The sequence below is a fragment of the Symphodus melops genome (genome assembly GCF_947650265.1).
Source record: "Symphodus melops genome assembly, chromosome: 6".
Lineage (NCBI taxonomy): Eukaryota > Metazoa > Chordata > Actinopteri > Labriformes > Labridae > Symphodus > Symphodus melops.
Window position 1 is genome coordinate 23,331,631 of NC_136696.1, and position 24,685 is coordinate 23,356,315.

Here is a 24,685-nt window from a genome sequence, read left to right on the forward strand (position 1 = left end):
GTTTGAAGATCACCTTCAAATGCACACTGATAACAGCTGATTCTGGTCCTTCTGTGCTTTGCCACAAGCAAACTCTTTTTTAAGAGTAGCTGTGTTTTTAAGATGCCTTGAAGCCTTTAGGGTATTTCCATTTCTGTCATAGAGCGATGTGTGTTTAGAGATCAAAGAATCAGAGCGCTCCTGCTGCTCTGAAGATTATCGTCTCTTTAAGGAAAAATGATGAATAGAGACTTTCTCTTTGAATATTCATGGCCTTTGACACACAAGCAGTTACTGATAATATCTTTTTTGAGAGCCTGTCTGAGGAGCTGCAGACTCAAGTAACTCTCTGAGCAGTTTAAACTGAATAATAAGGTGTGACAATGACAATAAGTTTCGTGTGACCTTTCTTCTATTTATTCACAACAAAAACTGAGATAAACATTTACAAAAGTCAACTTTTCATGTCATTCTGCAAATCAAGTTATCACTGGCTTTCTCTGCATACATGAGCTCTAAGAATGACTCATCATAAGTCCACATGGTGTTAGAAAGCACTTTTCACCACTAGAGGGAGACATTTACCAGCATATAGAGGTTTCTGTCTGCATCGCTCAGAGTCCAGTGTTTAGTTCGATCCGTTATGATGAAAATGACCTTCCTCTGATTCACCCCCCAGAAGTTTATGATTTTAAGCAACGTGTCTTAATTGCTTGTGTCTTAACATGCTTAATAAATATCGAGCATATTCACTGTCTCTTCAGTGCTCAAACATTTCTTTGATGCAGAAATGGGTTCATATTGTTAAATTGAGGAAACCCTTCTCTTTATAGATCACTTGTTTATCCATATGTCGTGTGCTGCTTTTTATATCTTAAATTATGTCAATGTACATTCATTTAAAGTATTAAATCTGATAGAGGGAGCTTCGTAGAAAAAACTTGACACTGAGTGAAACAGGTGCTGACACTCCCAACACTTCTCCCCCTCGTGGTCTTACACAAATTGAGCACAAGCAAATGCAACTCTTTCTACCCTGCCTGAAGACATCATTTATTTTTTAATTGATCTTATTGGTTCAGACTCCTCTCTCCCTTATGCCCTGATTGGTGCACCGTTGAGTACTTGTATCATTGTATATTTATGTATCACTCCTGACGTCTACGGGATTTCATATTCACACTTCACATCAGGTTGTTTTTGTCCACTTTAAGAAACAACGTGCATTACGTGCCTCCCTCTCATTGAATAATGTTCTTAAATTACACTTATTACTTAATTACTTTGAGTTATACGTGTATTTTATAAGTCCAGAGAGACGGTTTCTATTTACACATTAAATAATATAAATGTACAATGCAGTAAAACGTGTTGAGAGAATATCAGAATAAAGACAAAGATGAAAAATATGGAAGAATAGATGAGCATTTATGTAGTCTACACATTTATCTTTAATATGTGACGGTGTTGTATGATTTGCATTTATAATTGAGCCATTTCTATATAGCATCTCCGTTTAAGTATATATTACAGTTTCTTACTGTGAAGCAAGTTTCTGAGGCGTTGATATGATTTGGGGTTCTGCTGGAGAGGAAGCACCGGACACCACTGAGCGTCGCTGTGAGCTCATGTTCCACTGCAGAGGCGTAGTCTGGATCTGCCGGCTGTTTGCGTCTCAGGGAAAAGTCAGGAGACTGTCTCATCTGCACAAAGCGTTTTTGAATGATGTAGAATTTATATTTGAAGAAGAAAAAAACCGCGCAGTGTCTTCAAAGTAAAGAATGGACTCGACCAGTAACACATATTTCTTCCTGCTTTTGCGTCGTGTATTTCCTTTTAGGTTGACTGATTGTGTCACGGCTGCCGTGATTTAAACCTGCGAGCGTCGTGATTCAGGCTGACACTGAACACCTTTGTTCTCCGACTGTGACTCTGAACAGTGAACTGAACGTGACATGCTTTGTTAGTGCAGTCATCCCTATCTCTGAGTGTTGAAAAGTTCATAGCCTGCTAAGCATGATCACAACGTTGTTTTGTTTTGACTGAAGAGTGAAGTGAATCGGTAGAACAAAGCAATAGTATCACATGAAGATCAGGTTTGTTGAGGAGTGATTTATGCACCTTTGTCTTTAGATTTTGAATCTGCTCATTAATGATCCAGTTTTTACTGATGCTTTTCTTTGCTGATACGTGCGTAAAACCAAAACACCCCAGACGGTGCAAACATACTTGCATATTATTGAGTGTAGACACTTGAGGAGGGGAGAAGAAGGTTGTGTTGTGGTGAGAAGAAAGGAGGAGGAGGACGCATATAGGCTACTGTTATTGTGTGGGATAACGTTATGAGGTCAAACAACGGACACGAGACTCTCCTTAAATGTAGCCTATCCAGTAAACAGCAGGCGAGAAGAGCTAAATAGCTCAAACTTGCGATCTGTGTTTTCCTGACACATGTGACAATCCAGTCCACGGGCTATTGATCGAATCTCGGACGCACACCTTACCACATAAGAAAATAAATCTGCGTCTGAAAATGGATGCATAACCAGCAGCTGCTTGTGTAAGCGCCTAACAGCGACCTGACAGTGCAGCACCAACAGTTTGGCTGACATGGTGAAACTCCGTGTTAATGGTGTTATCTTAGAGAAAACTCAAATCGCTGCGCTTTGCTGGGCGCAAAGCCAAATGGGTATGAGAAGCCGACGGGAAATCAGGGGTGGGGGGTGGTGCGTGCGTCTTGAATGGGGGTTGGGCGACTAACCATGGACAGCCAATGAGAAGAGTCGACGGAGAGATTTCTGTTCTGACAGACGAGTGGTCAGGAGGTTATATACCTCACAACTCACAACGAAGGTACATTTAAACCGAGTCGTGGAGGGGAGGCACGTACAGACAAGGAGAAGGAGACACGCACGCATTTTTCAGGGACAACAACAACAAAGTCTCTCCTGTTGAGGATCAATCGAATAGTCTAAAATTTGTTGGAAATTTTTGTTTGGAGATGTCTAACGTGCAGTTATCGTGTAGCGCACTGGAGCGGCTCGTTGCCCGGAGGACCTTCCCTCTCCACCGGCGCACCAGCGTCTGCCGCAACCTCTTCGGCCCAGTGGATCACGACGAGCTGAACCGGGAGATGAAAACCAAACTTCGGGAGATTTCCGAGAGGGACCAGCAGAGGTGGAACTTTAATTTCGAAACGAACACCCCGCAGGATGGGGATTACGCATGGGAAGAGGTGTCCTTGGATACGACTCCGGTGTTTTATCAGGACTCCGTACAGAACGAGAGGACGAGCGTCCCGGAGACGCCCGTCAAGCAGACACCCACCCCCTCGGACTCTCCTCTCCCCGAGACCCCTCGTATGGATGTACTGGAGCGCTTGGCCCTTCCGGAGAGCAGCAGCCCTCCCTGTCCGGCACAGGTCAACCAGGAGAACCGTACAGACAAGCTGAACTCAGGGAGGTCGAGTCACAGACAGGTCCCGTGTGTGAGACGTAAGAGGACTGCCACCCCCGACAACAACAACACACACATCACAGGTAAATATAAGACATTTACAGTGTCGTGCGCTGTTGCCTCTATGCCTTGATATCAATTATTATAACGCGCATATTTATGTTCTAGCCTTAAACTCCAGAACGTGTATTTAAATGTTCATTTTTTCCTTCAAATAGATTTTTTCGTGAAACGAAAAAGGGCTGCTGACAGAAAGTCGAGTGACATGAGTGCCTGCCACCTCTCAAAGTCTCCAATCCCGGTGGAACAAACTCCACGAAAGAGGATTCGTTGAAGGTACGAGGATTCACCTTATTTTGTCAAACTTGAACATTGGTGATATTTGGTTTTATTTCTAACGTGTCTGCTCCTTTACGCTTTAAATGGGACAATCAAAGAATTTATTTTTATAAATTGTTATTAAAGCAACGTGAGGTTTCTTGTTTTTGTAGCATACGTGTATTTTTGGTTTTTCTCGCGCAAAACGGGAGAGGTTACGCGAGTCAGACGGTCTTATCTGGGAGGGGGAGGGGAGAGTTTGTGGTGGTGAAATCGCAGGAGTAGTGATAGTAGTAGCTGTAGTAACACGGGTGGTTGGGGGGAGGGGGAATGTGCGTCATGTGGCGGGAAAAGGCTCGAGTAAAAGGGTGACGCCTTCTGCTGACTCGCGTCTTTCTTCAGAGCGCTGTTCCTCGGAAAAATTCAACCTCATCGTGTTTTATTTCTGCTTCCTTCCGCAGGTGTTCGGGGTTTTTCTTCTTTTTTTTTTTTGCACTATTTGACTGCGCATGTTTGAGGATCAAGTGAGGATATCTTTTTCGATACTTTCACACACTCCGGGAGAAAAGGAGAAGCTCGGGTGACGCTGTGTGGGGAGACAGAAAGAGCCCGGCCGGACGGCTGCTCCGGCTCAGTGCGCCCGGCGGAGCGCAGCCTGAACCCCGCAGCAGACTCTCAGGACTGAACGGTTTGGGGTGGGGGGGTGGTGGGGGGGTCGGGAAAAGAGAGAAAAACTTCGCCGAATGACTTCTATCCAGTACAAATGTAGCATTGTTGCTTTGCATACAGCCACTCGACAGTGTTAAATGTTTTAACATCTGTGCAATCCTAAGTAACTTTAAAAGAATTGTCTACACTGGCCAAAAGTGTACAGCTTTATAGAGACAGTAGCTCATAATTGTTTATTTTTGTTCTGGTTTTTCTGTAAATGCATATTTTTAAGACTTAACTTATAATTTATTTATGTTTCTTTATATTGGTTAAATGCCTTGTAGATTTAGCCAATGGGCATATTCTTATTTTATTTTATACTATTTTATTATTTCCATTTTTTTTTTTGTATTGTGATGTTTCTGCAATCATGTAGCTTCTCTATAATAGTCCACACTTGAAAAAAGAAAATAGATGTCTGTGTGTTTCTGAGCCGTTTTTCTTTGTGTGTGTTCATGCAAGTGCCCTAATGATGTCTCAACGAAAGACGAGAATAAAATATTTTCACTTAAACCTTCAACAGATTTGTTGTTGTCTTTGTGTACTCGGTTTAGTTTGTGGAGTTCAATCCCATTGTGTTTGTTTTTTTGTCTCGTTTTAGAAAAGAACAGGTTCATGTGTTTTCATCATTGGTATTTGCTGTAGTTTTAAAGTATTTTTTTAGACGAGTTAAAACCAACGAGAAGTTGGAAGAGTTAAAAGAAAAGTTGATCCCGGTCTTGTCAGTCATTGATGACTGCGCTGCTGCTGGCCCGGGGACGCAGGTACATCCCAGCTCCGCCTCTATCTGTCTGCCTCTCTGTGCTCCTAATGCCTACCTTGCGGGGGGAAAAAACGCATTGAGACGTGCAGCATGGCAGCTGCGGGATATAGGCTGGGATTTAAAGGGCCTTTCGCCCCTTCTAAAAGAAGCAGCAGCTGCCTTTGGATCCCCGCTTTGTCCGCCATGTAGACACCCCCACATGCAACCCGCACTCAACAAGCCCTCTAAAGACCCACTCACACACACTGTTTACCCCGGCGTGGATACACCGGGCGTGGAGGCCACCTGCCAGAGCTGCAAAAAGAAAACTACTAGTCATTGTAATTGTGCTCGTCTATTGAAACAAACCATTCAGCAGGTCATACTTGCAAGTTTAGCCTTAATTGAAAGAAACCAAATGCAGCAGCAGAAGTGTGTAAATGCGCGATGGGCCTTTCCTGCAATCGGCCTGGCCCTGCTGGCGCAGAAGAAAGAAAAAAAAAAAAAGATGGATCCACATATTATAATTCCTCATAAAGTTTCTCCATTAGTCTAAATTGCTTCGACTGTGTGACATGACTGTTTTGATGAAAATGGAGACTTTTGATGGCAGGAGTGACTTTGTCAGCTCCATGCAGCCATAAGCTCTGAAGGCCTTGTTCTGATTTCCAACACAAAGCGCTCTCCGGCTCCATTCTTTCCTTTTTGTTGCCATATGGCAAATCCATGTAGACATAGCCAAGACCCATTCAGTCAGCCACAGAATGTCCTGCATCAGAGAACAAAAGACACTTTGTCTGGCTGCTCCATTGATAGGGATTGGCGAAGAAAAATATTATAATTAATCTATGGCTATATCCAGCTAATTAACGCCCATATGCCTACAGGGAGCTCCAAGGCCATTCAGTGCAGTTTTAAAATCTCAATAGTTTACATGTTAAAGACAACAGCTGTTCATGTGTTACTTTAATGAAGTCCCCTCTGTGTTGGAGACTGGACACATTTAGGGGCTCAGGTCCCCTCCTCTGAGTTAAAGGGGTCATCTGCTTTTATTTGTCTCTACAGCTGAGTAACTATATAAAATTTGTCCCAATAAATAGAATCCAAAATCCCGTTCGTTTTCTCAAAGACTCTTTTAATTTGAGCTTTTACTGCAAAGGTCAGAGGTTAAGGCCTGAAATTCAACCCAGTGAGCTTCTCTTTAAACTGGAAAATAATCTGCATGTCCTTTAAATACTGACTCGTTTAAATCAGACTGTCCATGCAGATCCCCCCCAAAAAAAGATTATTTCAGAGCCTGGAGATCATTTCTCTCTCTGTGGAGGCCTTATTTTTCAAAGCTGGATCTTGTCTGTTTCAACAGGCTCTGCAGAACATGTTTGACAATTATGAGTTAATTCGGCCCTGTTGTGTGTTTGATGGACATAGAGGAAGGAGATGACAGCTAACATACAGGCCTCATTAACAGCCCACTGCAGTAGAATATAATTACACAGGCAGCTGCTGATGGACAGAAACAGCCTCTTGGGCCTGCAGCCTCTCTGACCTTTAACACACACACACACACACACACACAAACATGTTTGTCTCAGTCATCAGCAAAATTATGATTGTGTATTTTTGATTTAAACTAGTTCATTAAATCAAGCTTGGACATCTAAATATCCTCTGAATGAAGTGACAATGATCAATTTCTAAGAAGCTGACAAATGTCACATGTCTCGTTTTGCATATGACGTCATAAAGCCGAACCATTAGATTTAAATATTCATGACTAGACATTTTAAACATGTATTTAGCATGTAGAACGGTGTTTAGAATCTGACTGATTTGGGGGGTTTTCAAAAAGGAGCGAATTAATAATGAAGCCACTTTTTCTGAAAATGTTGTCTTCTTATGGTAATAAAAAAGCAGATTTGTCATTCTGTTTACTCATTTAGCCTCAGAAAAGTGATCTATTTTTAAATGTACCCAAAAAGTAGAACACAATAAGGCCTTTGTGCGCTCCTGCAGACTCGCACTTTTTTTTAAAAGTTTATAATCACTTTAACGAGCTGATAGAATCTCTTCAGTTCCAAGCACAATGTGTCAACAGTTTCTCCAAATTCTGCTCTTATATAGCTCCTCCGTTTCCAATTTTCAAAGAGGCCTTTTGGAAATAAAGAAAAAAAGGACTTTGAGTTGTCGCGCAAATGTTGCAACAAAAATATAATTTCAGACGATTAAAAAAAAAGGTAAACTTAAATCGCATTTTCCTCTCCAAACGCACAATTAACGGGACAGTCTGCAAAGGCTGCAATTAAACATAGAAAGGAGGGAAATCAGCCAAGAGGAATTAGCATTTTCCATGACCATCTGGCATCGGTGCAGGCGACAGGGAACAAAGGCGAGCTGGATGGAGAGGAGAGGCGAGTGTGCCATCGCATTGACCTGCAAATGAGGCTTTGTCACCGAGTTAAAGCTCCCTGACCCCCTTTACCCCCCTCCCAAAAAAAGAGTTCTTAAAAAAAACAGCGTTATGAGGGCCTTAAACCAGGTTTGGGTTTATATTGAGGGGTTTACAACCAAAACAATATTAGAGTTATTGACAAGGTAAAAACATTGAAATGCTGACTTAATTCGTCTCATCAAAGAGGTATTTTCTCAAAATCGAATAATTCAGCATTAAATTCATATCAGTGAGTGAGTCCTGAGATATATGACGAATGAAGTTCATTTATTTACCCTGACAACGATATATTAAAAAATAAATAAATAAAAAAAAACATGTAATAAAAGACCCAAACACTAAATGATGTCTGCTGATGTATTTCACCACAGGCCGAGGCCCCCATGATGCAGCATGGGCCTATTGGACTTTACGCACAAACTTCATTCCTTCAACGCAAATAAATTGTTTCTTAACCAAAAATGTTGGATTTTTTCGTTACTGAGGATTAGATATCAATGTTTATGCTTTGTTCTCTCCTTGGATAAGAAGTGAGTTTTTTTTGTGTGCCTGCAGAGAGGGTGTTTTGGGGGTTGGGATGGATGGATTGTTGGACACCTGTATACACCCGCACACACACACGCCTCCCTCCCCCCCCTCCACTCTACGACTGAAGTGGGCAGACAGAGACCCACGTGTTTGCAAAAAAAGGTGATTGTATCCGGGGAGGGGATCTGTTGTTTGTGCTCATTCTCTCCCTCCCTCTTTCTCTCCTGTTCTGTATACACGCTTGAATCAGCCAAATGCAAAGCCCCTGCACGCTAAAATCACAGGTGCATTCTAGCTTACCATCACGATACACCGTCATAATCAAACTCATACAGCCGGTCAGGCTACTGCAAGATTTATGCAAACTGGTAATATCTCCAATAATCCAATAAAGCGCCTGAGAAAATAGATGGACCTAATTTGTTTCGATAAATCCTTCAAATACATAAGGCTATCACAAATGAAAGAAGTAAACGTGAAAACACTCCTATGGTAATACTGTTGCAAAGATTCTGCCTATTGCGGCCCCTGTAGTAAAGGAATACATAAATTACATGTAGGTCCCTTTGATCCAATGTTAAGGAAATCTTGTAGGTCAAATTATTTTCTTCCTGGTTTTCTCCATGCAGACGTGCCCCAACGTTTTTTTTTAATTTTGTTTCCCCCTTCTGCCCTGGCTTTTTTCCCCCTCTCTCTTTACATCCACTCAGTATTCATGCCTGTGCATAACAAAGAGCTCGGCTCAATCCACGCAGGAGGCGGTGTGACAGGGAACTCGTGGCAGCTTTTCAAATATCTTCTTTCTGTCTCCTCATTTTCTTTGCATCTCGGCTGGAAGAGGGGGAGAAGGGGCTGGGGGGGGGGGGGGGGGGGGGTGCGGCTAATGTCTCGTCTGACCTGCGATACTGACAGCAGGACACTGTACCAAGATGATGGGATCTTTTGTGTTGTAGTTTTGATCTTCTGGGGAAAACTACTGTACCATTTGTATGGAAAGTGTGTTCGTCTACATTAAATACAGAAGTAGGCCCTATGAAGGTCACACTATTAACAGCAAAAAAAAAAAAAAAAAAAAACAGAGTAGAAGAAAGCAAACCTCAACTATACAACTATATTTTATATTCAACATGAATACAAAATGTATATATTTGTTATTTACAAACCAATAAACTCAACTCAACTCAAAACTCAAAAGGCCACAATGGATTGTCAGCCCACATGCCTCAAAATGTGAAGATGCATAGCAACATGTGCAAGATTAATGCACCATCTCTGCAGTGATATTTGTAATTATACAGTTTAGTGCAAAGAAAGAACTTAATATGGTCTTAAAAAACGTCTCGAGACGAAATAAAATGTTTTGGCTCTGACTAAAAAAAGGTGTGAAGACTTTTTTTAGGATTACAGCTCAAACAACGTCATCATGTTAGAACATGTGGCCTGAAGTGTGTTCATATAACACAATTAAACACAAAGACAAAACAGCTGAACATTTGACTTTAGGTGGACACTTCTTTCATTGTTAGGAGAATCAATTATAGGACCTCACTCTCTAAAGGACCGCCGGTTTTCCCGCCTGCAAAGGTGAAAAGGTCAAACTATTGATTTGGTGAATTTGGTGAGAAATCAACATCCTCATTCCACTGCACAAGTCCAACTGAAATGTTAGAGATTATTCATCTAACAAAATAATTTAAGCATGCTCACACAGCAGTGAAGTCTCTCACACAATGAACATTAATAATATCTATTTGGTGAATCAAAATTCAAGATCACTCAAGATCTTTAGATATTTTTTTATGTATATAATTGTTGTTTTATTATAACAAGAAAAACAGAATTTTAAACAACAACATATCCCCACATAATCTATTTATTATTTTCTCTGAAATAATCCATAACCACGTGTATATATTTTTCTGCATCAGATGGGAGGTTTTTGGGAATACTATCCATATATATTTGACTTCATCATTTTACTAAAGGAATGATGGTAAGCAGTGGACTGTTATTTGCATTAACAAGCTGTTAAACCTCACTTTTTTGTCTTAGTGTGTGCTTGTGTTCAATATAATGCAATCAAACCACATCTAAATAAACGTAAGCTTATACATTTATTTTTTGCAAAAGTCAGCTTCAATTTTGTCACTTAACAAACATGAGCTGAAGGACCTGATCCTTCAACATGTTAAGAAGAGCGTCCTTGAGGACGACACTGATTCCTGTTTGATTGATCGAGTAGCAAACACTGGTCTGTGTGTGTGTGTGTGTGTGTGTGTGTGTGTGATTTACGAGCACTGCATTCTCACAGAAGACACACACCAGTGCACCCAGTGGTGCTATGTGAGTTTTAAATGCCTCCACTTCACAGGGGAATTTCATTCACACATGAAGGTTCTGTTCAGTCACTGAAACGTAATTTCTTGTCGTTATATTTAATATAATCTTATAAGAGCGCGCTGTAAAACAGAAATATCATCAGTTTAGGCAGAACAAAGGCATTCAAACTGTTATGGCAAAAACAAAAAGAACATCAATATTTTAAATGACAAACACTAATGAACCATAAAAACAATCAATAATATGCAAAGAAAAATCTGTAAAAGTTCTTTAAAAGAAGTCAATGTTTTAAGAAGCATTATAATATTAATTTTACAAAGAAAAAAACACAATTTAGGAAAGGTCTTTAAAGTGAGGATGTTGGTGATTTAAAAACACGTCCCTTACCTCCTCTTTGTTATTAGAAAGCAGATTTCTGTTATGCTGATATGGTTTACTTTTTTGTAGATTTTTGTGGGGCATTCTTTAAAAAGTCAGTTTCTTCACTCTAAATTTGATTTAAAACAATTGCAGCCTGTTTGTATGGGAGAAAACCAATTTGTCCCGGCTACATTCATGATTTAAACCTACACTGTTGCTTTTAGTCCATGATGTCGTGGACATGTTGACATTCAGAGGAAATCATGTCGAGACAAGCTGTCAGAGCGGTACACGCACGCTCAGTTAAACAACAGCCTGCTGCTGTGGCCCCTTTGGGCTCCACACATACTGTACCCATCAATAACTGCATAGCTTCACTGTGGAGGGACGGCTTTACAACCAGAGAGCCATATGCAGCTCTGCAGGAAGGCGACCGGCTACATTGTGGCAGTAATTGGACAGAGAGGAGAGAGGAGGAGACACAGATAGTGCGATGACACTTGAGAAATGAGATCTAACTCCATCCCAGCGCCAGTCCTGACAGCCAGAGTCCTCCACCTCCATTCTTCCCCTCGCTGCCTTTGTCTGCATGCTTTTCAGCCGCTCCGCACCAAACCTGTTCCCCTTCACGTCCCTACTAACACGGGGATGTGAGTCCTCTGTTGAGCGGCTGCTGTCTCTGTTTTATCTGTCCATCCATCCATCTCTGACGCCTCTCCTCCTCCTCCTCCTCGCTCCTCTCCTCTCCTCTCCTCCCGCTCCTGTCCTATTGGAAGAGCAGTTTTTTCTTTTCCTTCAATCATCTTGGCTCATAAAACTTGGGGAGGAGGGCTAGCAGGCTGTGTTTTCAGGGCTGGCTTCACAGCTATGGGTGCACTGACTCGGACTAATGCTATTCACGCCTCACATTTGCTCGCCAGGTCTGAAGAAAAAGGATGGCTATGGCAGGCTTTATGGGACACGCAACAAAGAGCTGTCATTCATCAGAAAGGAGAGGAGTTTGGGTTTGTCCTGTTAGCTCTTAGCTAAAGCCTTATGATTGAGTATTTTGTTTTTATCAGTGAAATAAGAAGCTTTGTGCAAGTTGGGAAAGTTGATGAAAAGAAGCCGAAATGCCAAAACCTTCTTCTTCTACAAAACATACTTTTTTTTCTCCTCAAAGTTCGTGTTTTACATCTGAAGTCTTTCGTTGTGCTGATTGATGTTTGTCTGTGCATGTGTGTGTGCAACTGACAAAATGACAGACGTGCACTATAGCGGAGTGCCTGGTGGCGATATAGATTTATAGCTGTACTCCCGGGTCACCAAGCCACTATTAATCTTCACCTTTCCTTGGCTGCTCCTTCTCTCAGGGCCAACAGCTTTAGAGGCTTGTTGGCAGCTCACAACAATACCCAGAATGCTGCAGGGCCTTGTCAGCGTGTCCTAATTTGTGGCAGCGGTCCCGGGGTTGAATCCAGCCGCCGCTGGCTGCTTGACCTGCTGTATTCTGTTGGCAGATTAGCAACATCTTTTCGTCTCTACACAGGGCAACAGCAATGGGCTGAAACGCAGACTGCAATTACACAGCAGGAAAGGCCTGCTTAGACACACGCACACATTTGTGGAGACACACACACACTTGCGTATGTGTGGAGGGATAGATGGACAGATGAATGGTCTGAAGGGTAGGAGAAAGAGAAGCAGGTGATGTGGTGGCAGGCTGCTTTGAAGAAGACTTGTGAAAGAGAAAGAGAGAAAAGGGAAACAGTCACAGTTTGTGTTTTGGGGTTTTGTACTTACACAGTGGGTATTCAGCCCACATTGTGTACATGGAAATGTACAGAGCGGCTGAGCGGCAGCTTATCTTCACAGAGATGGCACAGTATCACATCAGACCATCCAAAAGCCTGACAAGAGATGAAATAGCCAAATGTATCCAGTTTAAATCCATCACAAAGTGGGATTCAGAGTGTCTTGTATTGAGGTAAAGAAGCTCCCTCAGTATTTATTGGTTGGAGTCGGATTCAATAGCTATACAATGGAAGTTGGCAATTGGTCAATTTACTTTGTCCGTTATTAATGATCGGAGGAAAACATTTTGGTGGATTCTTTTACAAATTTAGATTAACTTGGCAGCTATCATAGGCCTGATTACTTTGAATACATTCATTATTAAATGTTATTTTAAACCCTAAGAGACATTAAGAGAGCCTGTGTCAGCCTCCCAACAAGGCAAGGCAGGCACGATTATTCGTTAAGCAATTCAAAGTGCTTAAACAGAGCATTAAGTAATAAGAGATCACTGACATGCTTCCAGTGTTACAGTAAGAGTCTTACCCTCTGGACAGACAACGATTCACCTGCTGGTCTTGCCTGAATCAAAACAGATACAATCATACACAGAACATCTTTTGAGGGATTTAGGCCTCTGTTTGCTCCACCTGTGTCAGGCCCAGCCCTAAACTGGCCCGGGCCCCTCAATCAGGTGTGCAAACACCTCTTTTTAAATGTAAAGTCTTCCATGGCTAGATTGCTAGATGCCATTTTTTTATGTATTAAAACTACATTAAAAAGTTCACTGAAAGGAGAAAAACACAGATAAATCAGAACTTGTTCACACTGTGTTTTTGTGCTTTTTGGACCTGAAGGTTTTCATGTTCAAGTCGATCCCGTCACTGCAAGTTGTGGCTGCTTCGTTAAGAGAACGCCTCTGATTGGTGGTTTATTTCTGCAACATTAAGATTCTCGTATAATGTGAGTAAAGACACACAGATGCATGTGGACAGCGTTACCCCTGAGTTAAACAAAAGGCCTAAACACACATAACAACAGGCAGAGATGCAGCAGGTCAAGCGCAGATCAGAATTGGCAGAGCAGCGCTGCACCTTACAAAGCACACAAAGCCCAGAACGATGGGAATGGGGAAATTGGCAAACCTAACATGGTACTCTGCCATCCTCCCTCGCTCCCTCCCTCTGTGTCACAACAGATGCTATGTTCCATGAAGACACTGTCAGCTGCACCAAAAAGGATCCAAATTTGTTGACAATAATAGCAGGGACAAAAAAAGGGACAAAAAGAAGAAAGAAAGGGAAAAAAAAAAAACGTTGTCAAAGTCAGCATCAGAGTTTACAATGACGATACGGCACCGGGTAGGAGGGCACAGGCGAGTGTATGCAAGGACCTCTCACCAGGAACAGGACCTATCACTATGGAAACACCCCCCCGTCCCCTCCCCACTGCTATTACTATAGTACACACATACACGCACGCACTTGTCAGCTGCAGGCCAGTCGATGTCTGAGCCCAGATGGTGGTGAGCTGCATAACTCACTTATCTGTCTCAGGCCTCTAAAGGAATGCTTAAAGGCCTCTCCAATTCCCAGTGGACGTCACCAAAAAAGAGAGAGAGGGAGAGGCACGCCATCTGCTCACACACATAGTGGACACCCCCCTTTCTGTCCATCCCCAAAATCACCCCCCCCCCCTTTTTTTTTTTACCTTCTACCCCTCAAAAAACGGCTGTATGATCCCTGACCTACTATTGAAGAGTTAGTAGACGTGTGATTTCTGGGAGAATCAGAATCGTTGGATTGGTTTAAACTTGTAATATTATCCATTACAATTGTGTCGTCATGATCTGAGACAGGATAAACAGACAAGACTTTGACTTTCTGTCAGCACATTGAACAAGCTCCCAGCCAGTTATGAAAAACTTAAAAAAAACAAGTAAAGCGATCTGTTTGCGCATTCCCCTTTTACCAGTGACTTTTCTTTTTCACTGCTCCCATTTCAACATTTTAACGGTCAGGAGGTGAATGTTTCCTGCAATTATGAGAAAAAAACAAAGAAAAGACTGTAGAAGTAGTTTTGTGTACCAGATTTGTTCTTTATCAACTTCATCCACTTGTGACCGGAGGGGGTCCTCCTGACTATACCAGATTTAGAAGCACTGCTGCAGATACTGCATAATCTCTGTGTCAAATTGTGTCTAACAGCAGCCGAGTACAACCTCAGCAGTGGAATAAAACAAAAAGAAAAATATGAAAATGTGCATTCAAATGTGATTGGATGCTAATTATTTGAAGAGTAATAAAAAACGAGTATGACGCTGCTTCACTACATGCACGTACCCACCTGTTGCTCACAATTGGCATTATGTATAACAGCAGTCTCTCCCACCCGCTCATTTATGCTTATTTCTGACTTTCAAATACTGTGTTCTCAGATCGTCTCATTTTTATTTCATTTCTTTTATTCATGGCAGTGTGCAATGACTTTAAACATATACGCTAAGACAAAAGAAATCGATGGTTGCACCAAATTTAGCGAGTTCTTGATTTCCCTCTGTAGTCTCACATGAAAGTGAACTTCGCCGCCAAGTCCATTTTGTCGCTGTTGTTCTGATTTGCATTTGCAGCTAACAAACAGAGGGCAACAGAATTCATCAGGATGTGTTTTATACCGAGCTAAAGGCTTCTCCAACACTTCAACGTGCCTTGAGTGAAAAAACATCTGAAAAACAGACGTTCCTTCTTTCAAAAATGTTCAAACCTCACATGAACAAGGCAGTCTTGGAAGTCATAACCCCGGGACAAAGAGAGAGACGGCAGCAGGGACAGTTTGAGCTTGGGGTCAGTGGGTTCATTTCATACAAACGGCTGTTCACGAGTCTTCTCATCCATCCTGATGGTTTATAGACCAGGACTTTCCAGGCTGGCTGTATTTATACCTGCTTTTCCACATTAAAAGGCTGGACATAAAGGTTGCAGTTCGCTGTTGTTTGAGAAAAAGTAGCATGTGATGCACTTTGCAAATATGTTGCATGCACATTGTATGAGAAAAGAAAAGCAACATTTTTAGTGTCAGTGCATGAGTTTTAGGTCCGTCGCTCCTACTTTAGGATTTCTCGACTTATTGCGATAGATAGTTGTTGCTACATGTTTCCATTCTGGAAAGACATGTAAGAAACAGTGATCTAAGAAAGGAAATAAAAAAAATCAAAAGAGACATTTAAAAAAATCAAACCCTAAAAGAGGGTGGTTTCCCTTCATCTTGATGCCAACTCTACTCTCACTCTTTAAGCCCCTGATTACACAGAACACCCTTCTACTCCTCATTGCAGTTTGCTGCTCTGTTTAAAGAGGAGAAATGGTGGTGAGCGCTCCACCACCCACTGAGTCAAGTGTGGCTCAGGTGTGTGTGTGTGTGTGTGTGTGTGAGAGAGAATATGTGTGTGTTTGCCACATGTGCGTGCTGGTGTGTGGTCCGCCCAGTCCATGTAAGCATAATCAGATGGTTTTTCTTGGTCTTGTACGTGCCTGCACGTGCACACAGCAAACAATTAATGGAGCTGTTCACGAGCAGCTGGAGAACCATAACTGTGTGTGTGTGTGTGTGTGTGTGTGTGTGTGTAACAGGGAGAGAGAGGGCAAGATGAGGCAATAGGGGTGTAGAAAAAAAGTACTGTTAATAGTTTTAAAAAGATATTTGTTCATGTTGGAGACCAGAACAAAAGTCAGAGAGCTGATATAAACTTTAATTATTTTTATAGGCCATGTTTTAAAGACAAAACTGCCACTGAAATGTGAATATCTTCTTTTTACAGATCAAGCTATAGTAGGCACACAGGATAGATAAATAAATAGGCGACAAAAACTTAAATTTCAATGTCAAAGTTGATTTGCAAAAACGCCCCAAAAATACACAATTGTATTATTTTATTTTTGGATGAGGGCAAAACAATTTGGTAACCATTATAGAGGTGTGACTGTGCAGTCAAGAGACTTTCTCTGCTTTTAAGACTGCCGAAAAAAAGTCAGGAACACCAGAAGGCAGAAGAAGAAGAAATCTCTCTTCATGCTGACTATGATTAGCTGAAGGTGTCGAACTTGTCAGCAAGTCAGAAGTTCACTGCACATCACCAGGGAGAGGACAGCCTCAAAGTTGCAGGAGGACCCCCTTCAGTATAAGCTTGAAAAGCAAAGTCAGTCCCATGATGAAAAAGTGCCCCAAGACCAGCAGGTGATTTGGACCTTGAGAGCAAAACAGGAGGCCCTCTGTCAGAAGGCACAGTGTACTGCAGCATGCAGCATGCAGGCTGCTTACCAGAAGTAAAAAAAGTGTTAACAGACTGAGATGACCTGAAAAGTGCAGCTCATCAACCAGCAAGTTGATGGGGAAGACAATATGGGGCACTCCAAAGTGGTTTATAAAACCATCCAAGAAAAATTGAGAGCTAAGTTTCAGGAGGATAAAGACAAGACCATCCTTCTCCAACAACAGCAGGATAAGTGAGGAACTTCAAATGGGAACCAAAGATACCAAACTGGTGTGTTTCAACAAGAGCGTTCAGAAAGAGATTGAGACCAAAAACAAGTTACTCTAAACACATTGGCAGAGAACCAGGTTTTAATCTGGTATTTAAAAAACCGGTCTTCAAGCTAAATATGGAGCAGAAGAACAATTCCCTGCAGCAGATCATCATGGGGAAGGAAAATATCTACTTTCAAGAGGTGGAGGGGCTGAAAACTGAGTTCAGCCTTCTGATTTCACAAAACATAGAGCGTTCCAATGAACTGAAAGCTGAGGGAGGACGTCACGCCTCCAAAATTTAAAAAAATGGCCAGCAGTGAGGAGAGCAAGATGAGCTGTCATACAATGGTAGTGACAATAAACAATAAACTGAAATGTTGTAGATGGAACCCGTGGAAGCTGCAGTCTCTGAAGACGAGCAGGCAGAGCCAGCAAGGCAGATATCCAGGGGCTGAGAAAACCTGAGAGGTGGAATAACAAGAAAGAAGCTTCTTCCTCTCCATTCAACTCTAACACAAATTTTAATTAGGAAAAGAAAAATATTTTTTTTAATTTTGTAATTCAAATTTCCCCTTATAAAGTCTTATCTTGTTGTTTTAAGTAGCAGAGAACAAATAAAATACAGTATGGTCAAATGTGTCTGTGCTGACTATCTCTATATGTGGTGTTGTCTTTGAACGCCTCAGCTTTTTAGGTTTATCACAAACTTAAAAAAGTCAGACCCAAAATGTATTTATCTGAACAGGATTACATATCTTTATCATACAGAAAATAATACAAATTACTATAATAATAATAATACAATAATTATGCTTCATAAAAACATTGAAAAAAAAGAACTTTTGAGATGTGTGATTTCTAACCCTGACTAATAATTACTTTTGTGTCAAACCCCTGAAAATATTTAAATGCTTTTATATATATATATATATATATATATATATATATATATATATATTTCATGAACAGGAAAGATCTCTGAGAAATTACACTGTGATCCTACAGAAATACAAACACTTCTATTAAAATCTAAATAGTTAATTATCTTAAATTGATCTTGAAGTACGTGAATTTAAAGGGTGAGATACAGCAAATTTCTGTCAATCCAATTTTTACTGCTATATATAAAAAAATGGGTAAACGCTGTACAAAGTACAGTACAGAAAACTGGCCATGCAACTACATTGTTCCTTAAAGTGTGACTTTAGTCCTTAACAAGTCAGGACAAGTATGTCCATCATTCGGCCTCACTGCACCACCAGCCCTGTGCAGCTTTCTGTCAGCCTCCGACAAAACGTGTGGAACAAATGGCACCAGCCAAATGGAGAGGCAATAAGGCGAGGGGCCCTCTGTGAAGTGTTTATGTCTATGTGTGTGTGTTTGTGTTTTTGAGCGTGCGTGTGCAGGAGCGTGTGTGTGGTGATGAAGTGTACCCAAGCAGACAGATCGTGGTGTGTGTGGATTTTGCAGAGTGAATGGTGATTGTGTATTTTGAAAAGAGAGGGGGTGTCTCCCTGTGTGAGAGTGAATGTCGGAGCCCTCTGTGAGTGCGGCCTTGTGTGTTTGTGTATGTGTCTGTGAGTGTGCACATTTGTGTCTGTGTGTGTCACCAAAGTCCAGAGCAGTCTGTCGGTTCAAGTATGCCCCCATGTGCCTGATGTGAGAAGTAGAAGGTCCAGAAAAAGGATTTACAAAAATGAATAAATAAACATGCTGATTTTGACCATATTCATCATGTTGACACTGTCTGTCTGATAAATTACACATCTCTGTCAAATTACAGGACTGACCAATATGAGACGTCAAAGTGCCCGAAGAGCTTTAGTTCTTCATCATATTAATTAACTATCTGGAGGGAGAAACAGGATCCCTCAAAGACATTCTCCTTTATGAGGTGTGTTGATATTGTCTTCTGATCATGTGAACGTGTTGGTTACAAATCTGTTCTTTCGAGGTTTTTTTTTCCACACGTTGACTCGCTTTATCTCATTAAACACCAATCCATTCATCCGATCACGCACTCCAAAAACCAGACAGAAACAATTCACTAGTGAATTTTTGAGCTTGTTTGAGTTGTGCTGATTTTTGGACCCTCTCTCTTTGTTGATGTGTAAATGATGCTTCCTTAGTTTAAATCTCTAACATGCAACTCACAGCGAATCTTTGGCACGGAATTAAAAAACTGCCTATTTCAGCATCATGCTGTCAATGACCTTGTCTGACAAATCTTTCCTGCAAATTGATATCCTCTTTGCTTTTGAATGTCGTAAAGAGGCATCAGAATAATTAGTTATGTAATTATCAGCTTTCTGATACATTTACGTCCATTCAGCATCTTCATAGTTACGTCACTTTGGATGGTTGAATGCTAATGTTAACTGTTGACTTACAGAAAAGATCGAGTTATAGAAAACGTTATTTTACACTGAAGTATGGCTTCTTGTCCATCCAGACTGTCTATTGCGTTTTAGTTGCTGTACAATTTGCATGGAATCAAACATGGAATCGATTGAATTCCTTGTGCTTAATTTTAACAAGCAAGGGGAAATGTGACAATGTGTAAATATGCTGAATTTGATTTGATAGTTTAACTTTGACTTGTCTTGTTTAAAAAGATGATGCAGAAAATGATTGCTGTGAAAGGCTCGGCAGGAAGGACCCAAATGCAGGACAACGAACGAGTAGAGTGGATAGGAAGAAGTTTGAATGGCAGCTGTGACTCCAGTTGTGATAAACTGATGGTGGGGAACAGAGAATTGTGAAAGTGAATGAATGGAGAAGAATAGGGGAAAAGTGTGGGTGGCAGGTGAAAGCTCAGAGCGTGTGGTAGGCAGACAGGCAGGCAGGTGGGAAAGCATGAGGTAGACCGGCCGGCTTTGGGACAAAAGAGAGGCAGGTTAGCACATGAAATGTATTGATACACAACTATAGGGATATAGTTAAGTTGGTATTGAACGATCTGGGGAAAAAGTGGATGGAGGTTTTGTGTAGAGACACTGTGGATAGCAGGTGAGCAGACTGAGAGAGGTGATGAGGTGTGCAGGACTAATGACCCAGGAGAGACAGGAGAGCGAGGGAAGAAAACCCTGCACACACATACATTTTTTAATTACCACTCCTATTCCAAATAAAATAATTGACTTTGACTGTCAAATATTGTTACCGACAATGATGACATCCACAAAAGACATTGAACGGAACATGTACAGAAAATTCTACACATTCATGATACGATTTAACAATTGTTTTAAGCAGGAATATTTTTCATGCTTTTAGGGCGGCTGTGGCTCAATTGGTGGAGTCTGTCCTCTCTCAACAGGAAGGTCAGGGGTTCGATCCCCAGCTCCTGTTGCTACATGTCCGATGTGTCCTTGGGCATGACACTCGACCCCAAGTTGCTCCCGCTGCTTAACAAAGCAGCCTCTGCCATCAGTGTGTGAATGGCTGCGTGTGATCTGCGAGTAAAAGCCCTTTGAGCAGTCAGAGGACGACAAAAAAGTGCATATACAGTTCAAGTCAAGTCTAATTTTTTATTTTTTTTTGACCAAATGCCAACCTCTGTTCTTTTTGTTTTAAAAGACGTTTTGTTACGTTAAATTTGTCATTGAAACATAATGGTTTAAACTTTTCTGAGACATAAAACTGAATATATAACCAAAGAGATGAGAGACATGATGCAGCTGCAGATCTACACTTGCAGAACACCCTTGTGTTCCCTTTAGTGAACCAGCAGAGGATTATACATGTTTTCCTGTGGAGTGTTTGGCTCTTTGGCAGCTGAGTGGCTTGTTGACCGTCTCAGTAACCGATCCAATTCCTGCTTCTTCTGCGTCCAAGAGGATTTTCACCCCTTTGATTCAAACAAAGAAGGAGAGCTTTAACATTTTCGAGCTGCGAGTAAAGACACTGCCGGCCTCGAGAGACACTTGCAACATAAACAGGAGGGGAGGCCGGCAGAGTAAGCAAACAAAGCCACTGGGACTTAGATGTTGTGTGTATATCTTTTGTTATGAAAACACAAATCAGCCTTTTTGTTTTGCTCTTCTTTTATCTGATGGCCGTAATGAGCTGCCTTCTGAGTGGTACAATAATAAGAGCTTGTGATCAGAAGGGGCTCTTATCGTCAACAGAAAACTTCAAAAAAAAAAAAAAAGAACAACAACAAACAGTTTGAAAAAGCTGGCCGGAGAGGCCCCTCTTTTATCTTCCTCCCTCCTGTCTGCTTTTTTAGCTTTGATTTCCAATCACTTTCAACGTGCCATGTTTTCAAACCATTATTCTTGAAATCTTTCATCTTATCTCCCAACAAACCTTTCTGTCATTGAATCAGACCCTCGCGCCCTCCTTGTGTCTGCAAAAAAAAAGAAAAAGAAAAGATGTCTCTCCAACTCTTTCATCCGCCCACATCGTCACATCTGGCCTTGGATCTGACATCAGCGCAGAGGCCTGTGTCAGATGTGGCTCCCAATTAGCTAGAGTGGCTGGTTCATTGCCTCCCCCTATTTTCCCTTTATATACAGCAGAGACAGATGGAAAAGTCCAGGGGCTTCTGGATAACAGCGCCAGAGTGTAAAAACAGTACTAATTGTGCTTTGCTGCTCTTTATGAAGTTAGAAGTCCTGTCGCTCTGTGCCACTCCCACCTTCTCCGCTCTAAAGCTGCACAGAGGCGACAACTACACACTATAAACACTGCCCCAGCTGGATTTGTGGTCGCTGCGATCAAAGTCACGAATGGGGACGATGGCTCTGTTAGTGTGTGAACGTGTGTGTGTGTGTGTGTGTGTGTGTGTGTGTGTGTGTGAGAGAGAGAGAGAGAGAGAGAGAGAGAGAGAGAGGAGGTAATTCATAGGTTCTGTTGTTGTAAATCTCTATGATTGTAACCGCTGTACAGTTTGATGAGCGAACATGACGCTAATGTGCTTCCCTCTGACGCACTGTGTGTGTGTGTGTGTGTGTGTGTGTGTGTGTGTGTTAATACTGTGCATCTTTAACCAACATTGCATGTTTGCAATGTATTGGAAATATCCTAAAAAGTCAGCTTGACCAAAGGCTATATAAAATTAAACACAGCCCCCAGGACTGCACCCATATTTTTTTTTGGGGACTGCCGGTTTGAAGCCTCAACGTTTGAATCGCTGAAATATATCTCCATCTTTACTTTGACCAGAAAGTGCAGGGCATTTTGATGGCAGCTGAAAGAAATCAGTTTGAAAGTGCGTGATAGAAACTCGCTGCTTGTCTGCCCACATTTGCCGAGCGCTCGTCAAGTGAACAAAACAGCCAGATAACTTGATATCAATGGATTTTCAAACTTAATACAACAAATAGCTCAATTCAATGAAATTCAAAAAACTTTATTTGTCCCCAGGGCCAATTCAAGGGCACACCGAGCAGTAAATGAACAACAGTGCAACCATGCTAAAACATTTAACCAAGATAAGAGTCAAAGAAGAATAAGTGCCAAGAGTGTTAGTACAAAGTTAGATACAAGGAACAGCGTGAGTAAAGTGTGATGTTAAAAACACAAGTCACAGAGTTATATTCAGAGGACAGCGACGGAGTAAGATATCAAAGGACATGCATGTAAACAGATGAATGATTTGAAACTTTAGATCATACATATCAATTGACCTAATACAAATTTCTACAAAAAACTGGAGCATTGTTAGCTGTAGTTATTTTAATGCCTCACATCTTTTAGTGCCTCTCTAGTCAGCAACAGACAAAATGTGTCAGGATTTGCCAAAACAATCCAAAAGGAAACTTCCCCTAGCCTGCTTCAATAAAAGAAAAGTGACTGACAGATCTGTCATATGTTTTAAATGTGCCACTTTTATCTCAAAATCAGTGTTAGGACCTAGAGAGCACAGTTCTAGTGTCCTTTCTTTTCTCCATTGTCCTGATAGTCCCTCCACTTCGTCGAACTCCTTCACTCTCTCTTTATCCTCCTGTTGTTCCAATCCCGGAGACAAAAGGACAATCAACTAATTAGTACTGACTTTCCCCCCCCCAACCCTTTTCATATTTCTCTCCTCTGTTCCTCGCATTTATCTGTCTTTCTCTTTTCAACTGCAACTCTCCTTGTTTCACTCTCTCCCATTTTTTATCGACCTCTGAGAAAAACAGAGGACTCTTTTGGCGCCGCTCCAGAGCAAACACTGATATACAACCGGCCCCCCTCACTGCTCTCTCCTTGCACTGGCAGCTGTCCATAACTAAACACACAATGTAACAGAACAGATACACACACTGTCCACCGAAGCTGTTTGCTTGGCGGACATGCTCCACTATGATTGCAGTGGTCTGTACCGTGCACTACAGCCTGCAGCTGTGCCTTTCCAAAGCTTATGCTGCAGCTAAGCAGAAATATCAACAAACTGTAGAAAGGCAGAAAAGAAACAGATACTTTTAGTCTTACATGACTTCTCTTGTCATTTACCCCCCAAAGGTTTGTCTGTTTTTCACACCATATAGTGGATGACACTATTTTTTCTCTTACAATCAGCTTGTTAGGCTCAAATGCTATCATTGTGCTGCTGTGTTCCAGTTTTTAAGTAACGTTGCTGATAATCGTTGCAATTTTTCCCCTCTTAAAAGAAAATATGAAGGGGAATGTGGCCATACAACACACTGTATAACCCATTAGATATTGCTAGCCTTCTAGCACATAGGCCTACACTGACATATTGCTAGCTAAGTTAGCTAGGCCGTATTAGCACATAAATAGGTTATTCATTCTTAGCTAAAGAAAGAAACGAAACTATTTCCTAATGTATCATTTAAAACTACCAAACAGTATCATGCGTTTAGCCACTTCCTAACTAATTATGGATGCTAACACGAGTTGTTTTCACACTGTGGCTAGGATACATCTAATAGGCCTATATGATTTTTAAAATATTGCTCCATTTCCCTCCAGATGTTTACTTCCAACCACCTTCTCCCATTGTTGATCACTCTGAACGCAACTAATTGTGATGCATATCAGAAACCCTAAACCCTCCTATAGTTTTGCGGAATCAATATTTCTCAAGGTTTTTTCATCAAATAGGCCTACTGATTTTTTTTTTCTTTACCTAGTGGTTTGTGGGCACAATCTTAAGATTCAAGTTCATTAGCCAATGACCATTCCCTTTATTTTATGCCCAAATACAACAACCTGATTTGAAAAATATGTAGTTTGAAGGTAAGATCAGTGTTACATCTGTTGAACTTATTACTTGAATTCAACATGAGCTTTAATAAGATTTCCATTTACACCATTTCCTGACTTAAAAACTCTCTTGACCACTTTTGGCCTTTCTCCTATACTGTGTGAAAACAAATATAATAGGTTAACAGACTTTCACACAGACAATTGGCATGAGGCTGGAAAGAAGACAAGTTCATCTCCAAATACCATTATGTTGATTTTGTTGCCATTCAGTATTTAATCCTCAGGTTCAATCAACGTCTCAGGCACATGTCTTTGAGGTAAACCTTCAGTTGTTTCTACACACACAT

General features: G+C 41.3%; 2 protein-coding genes across 2 annotated transcripts in view; both read left to right on the forward strand.

The window, feature by feature from the left end:
• Positions 1-24,685, forward strand: part of LOC306825499 (excitatory amino acid transporter 3-like) — a 213,831-nt gene that overhangs the window by 14,376 nt on the left and 174,770 nt on the right. The gene's annotated exons all lie outside the window — the stretch shown is intronic.
• On the forward strand, positions 2,222-4,984 carry cdkn1cb (cyclin dependent kinase inhibitor 1Cb). Its single transcript, XM_079346285.1, has 3 exons — positions 2,222-3,518; positions 3,654-3,771; positions 4,215-4,984. The coding sequence occupies exons 1-2, from the start codon at positions 2,981-2,983 to the stop codon at positions 3,767-3,769; spliced, it is 654 nt and encodes a 217-aa protein (XP_079202411.1). The 5' UTR covers positions 2,222-2,980; the 3' UTR covers positions 3,770-3,771; positions 4,215-4,984.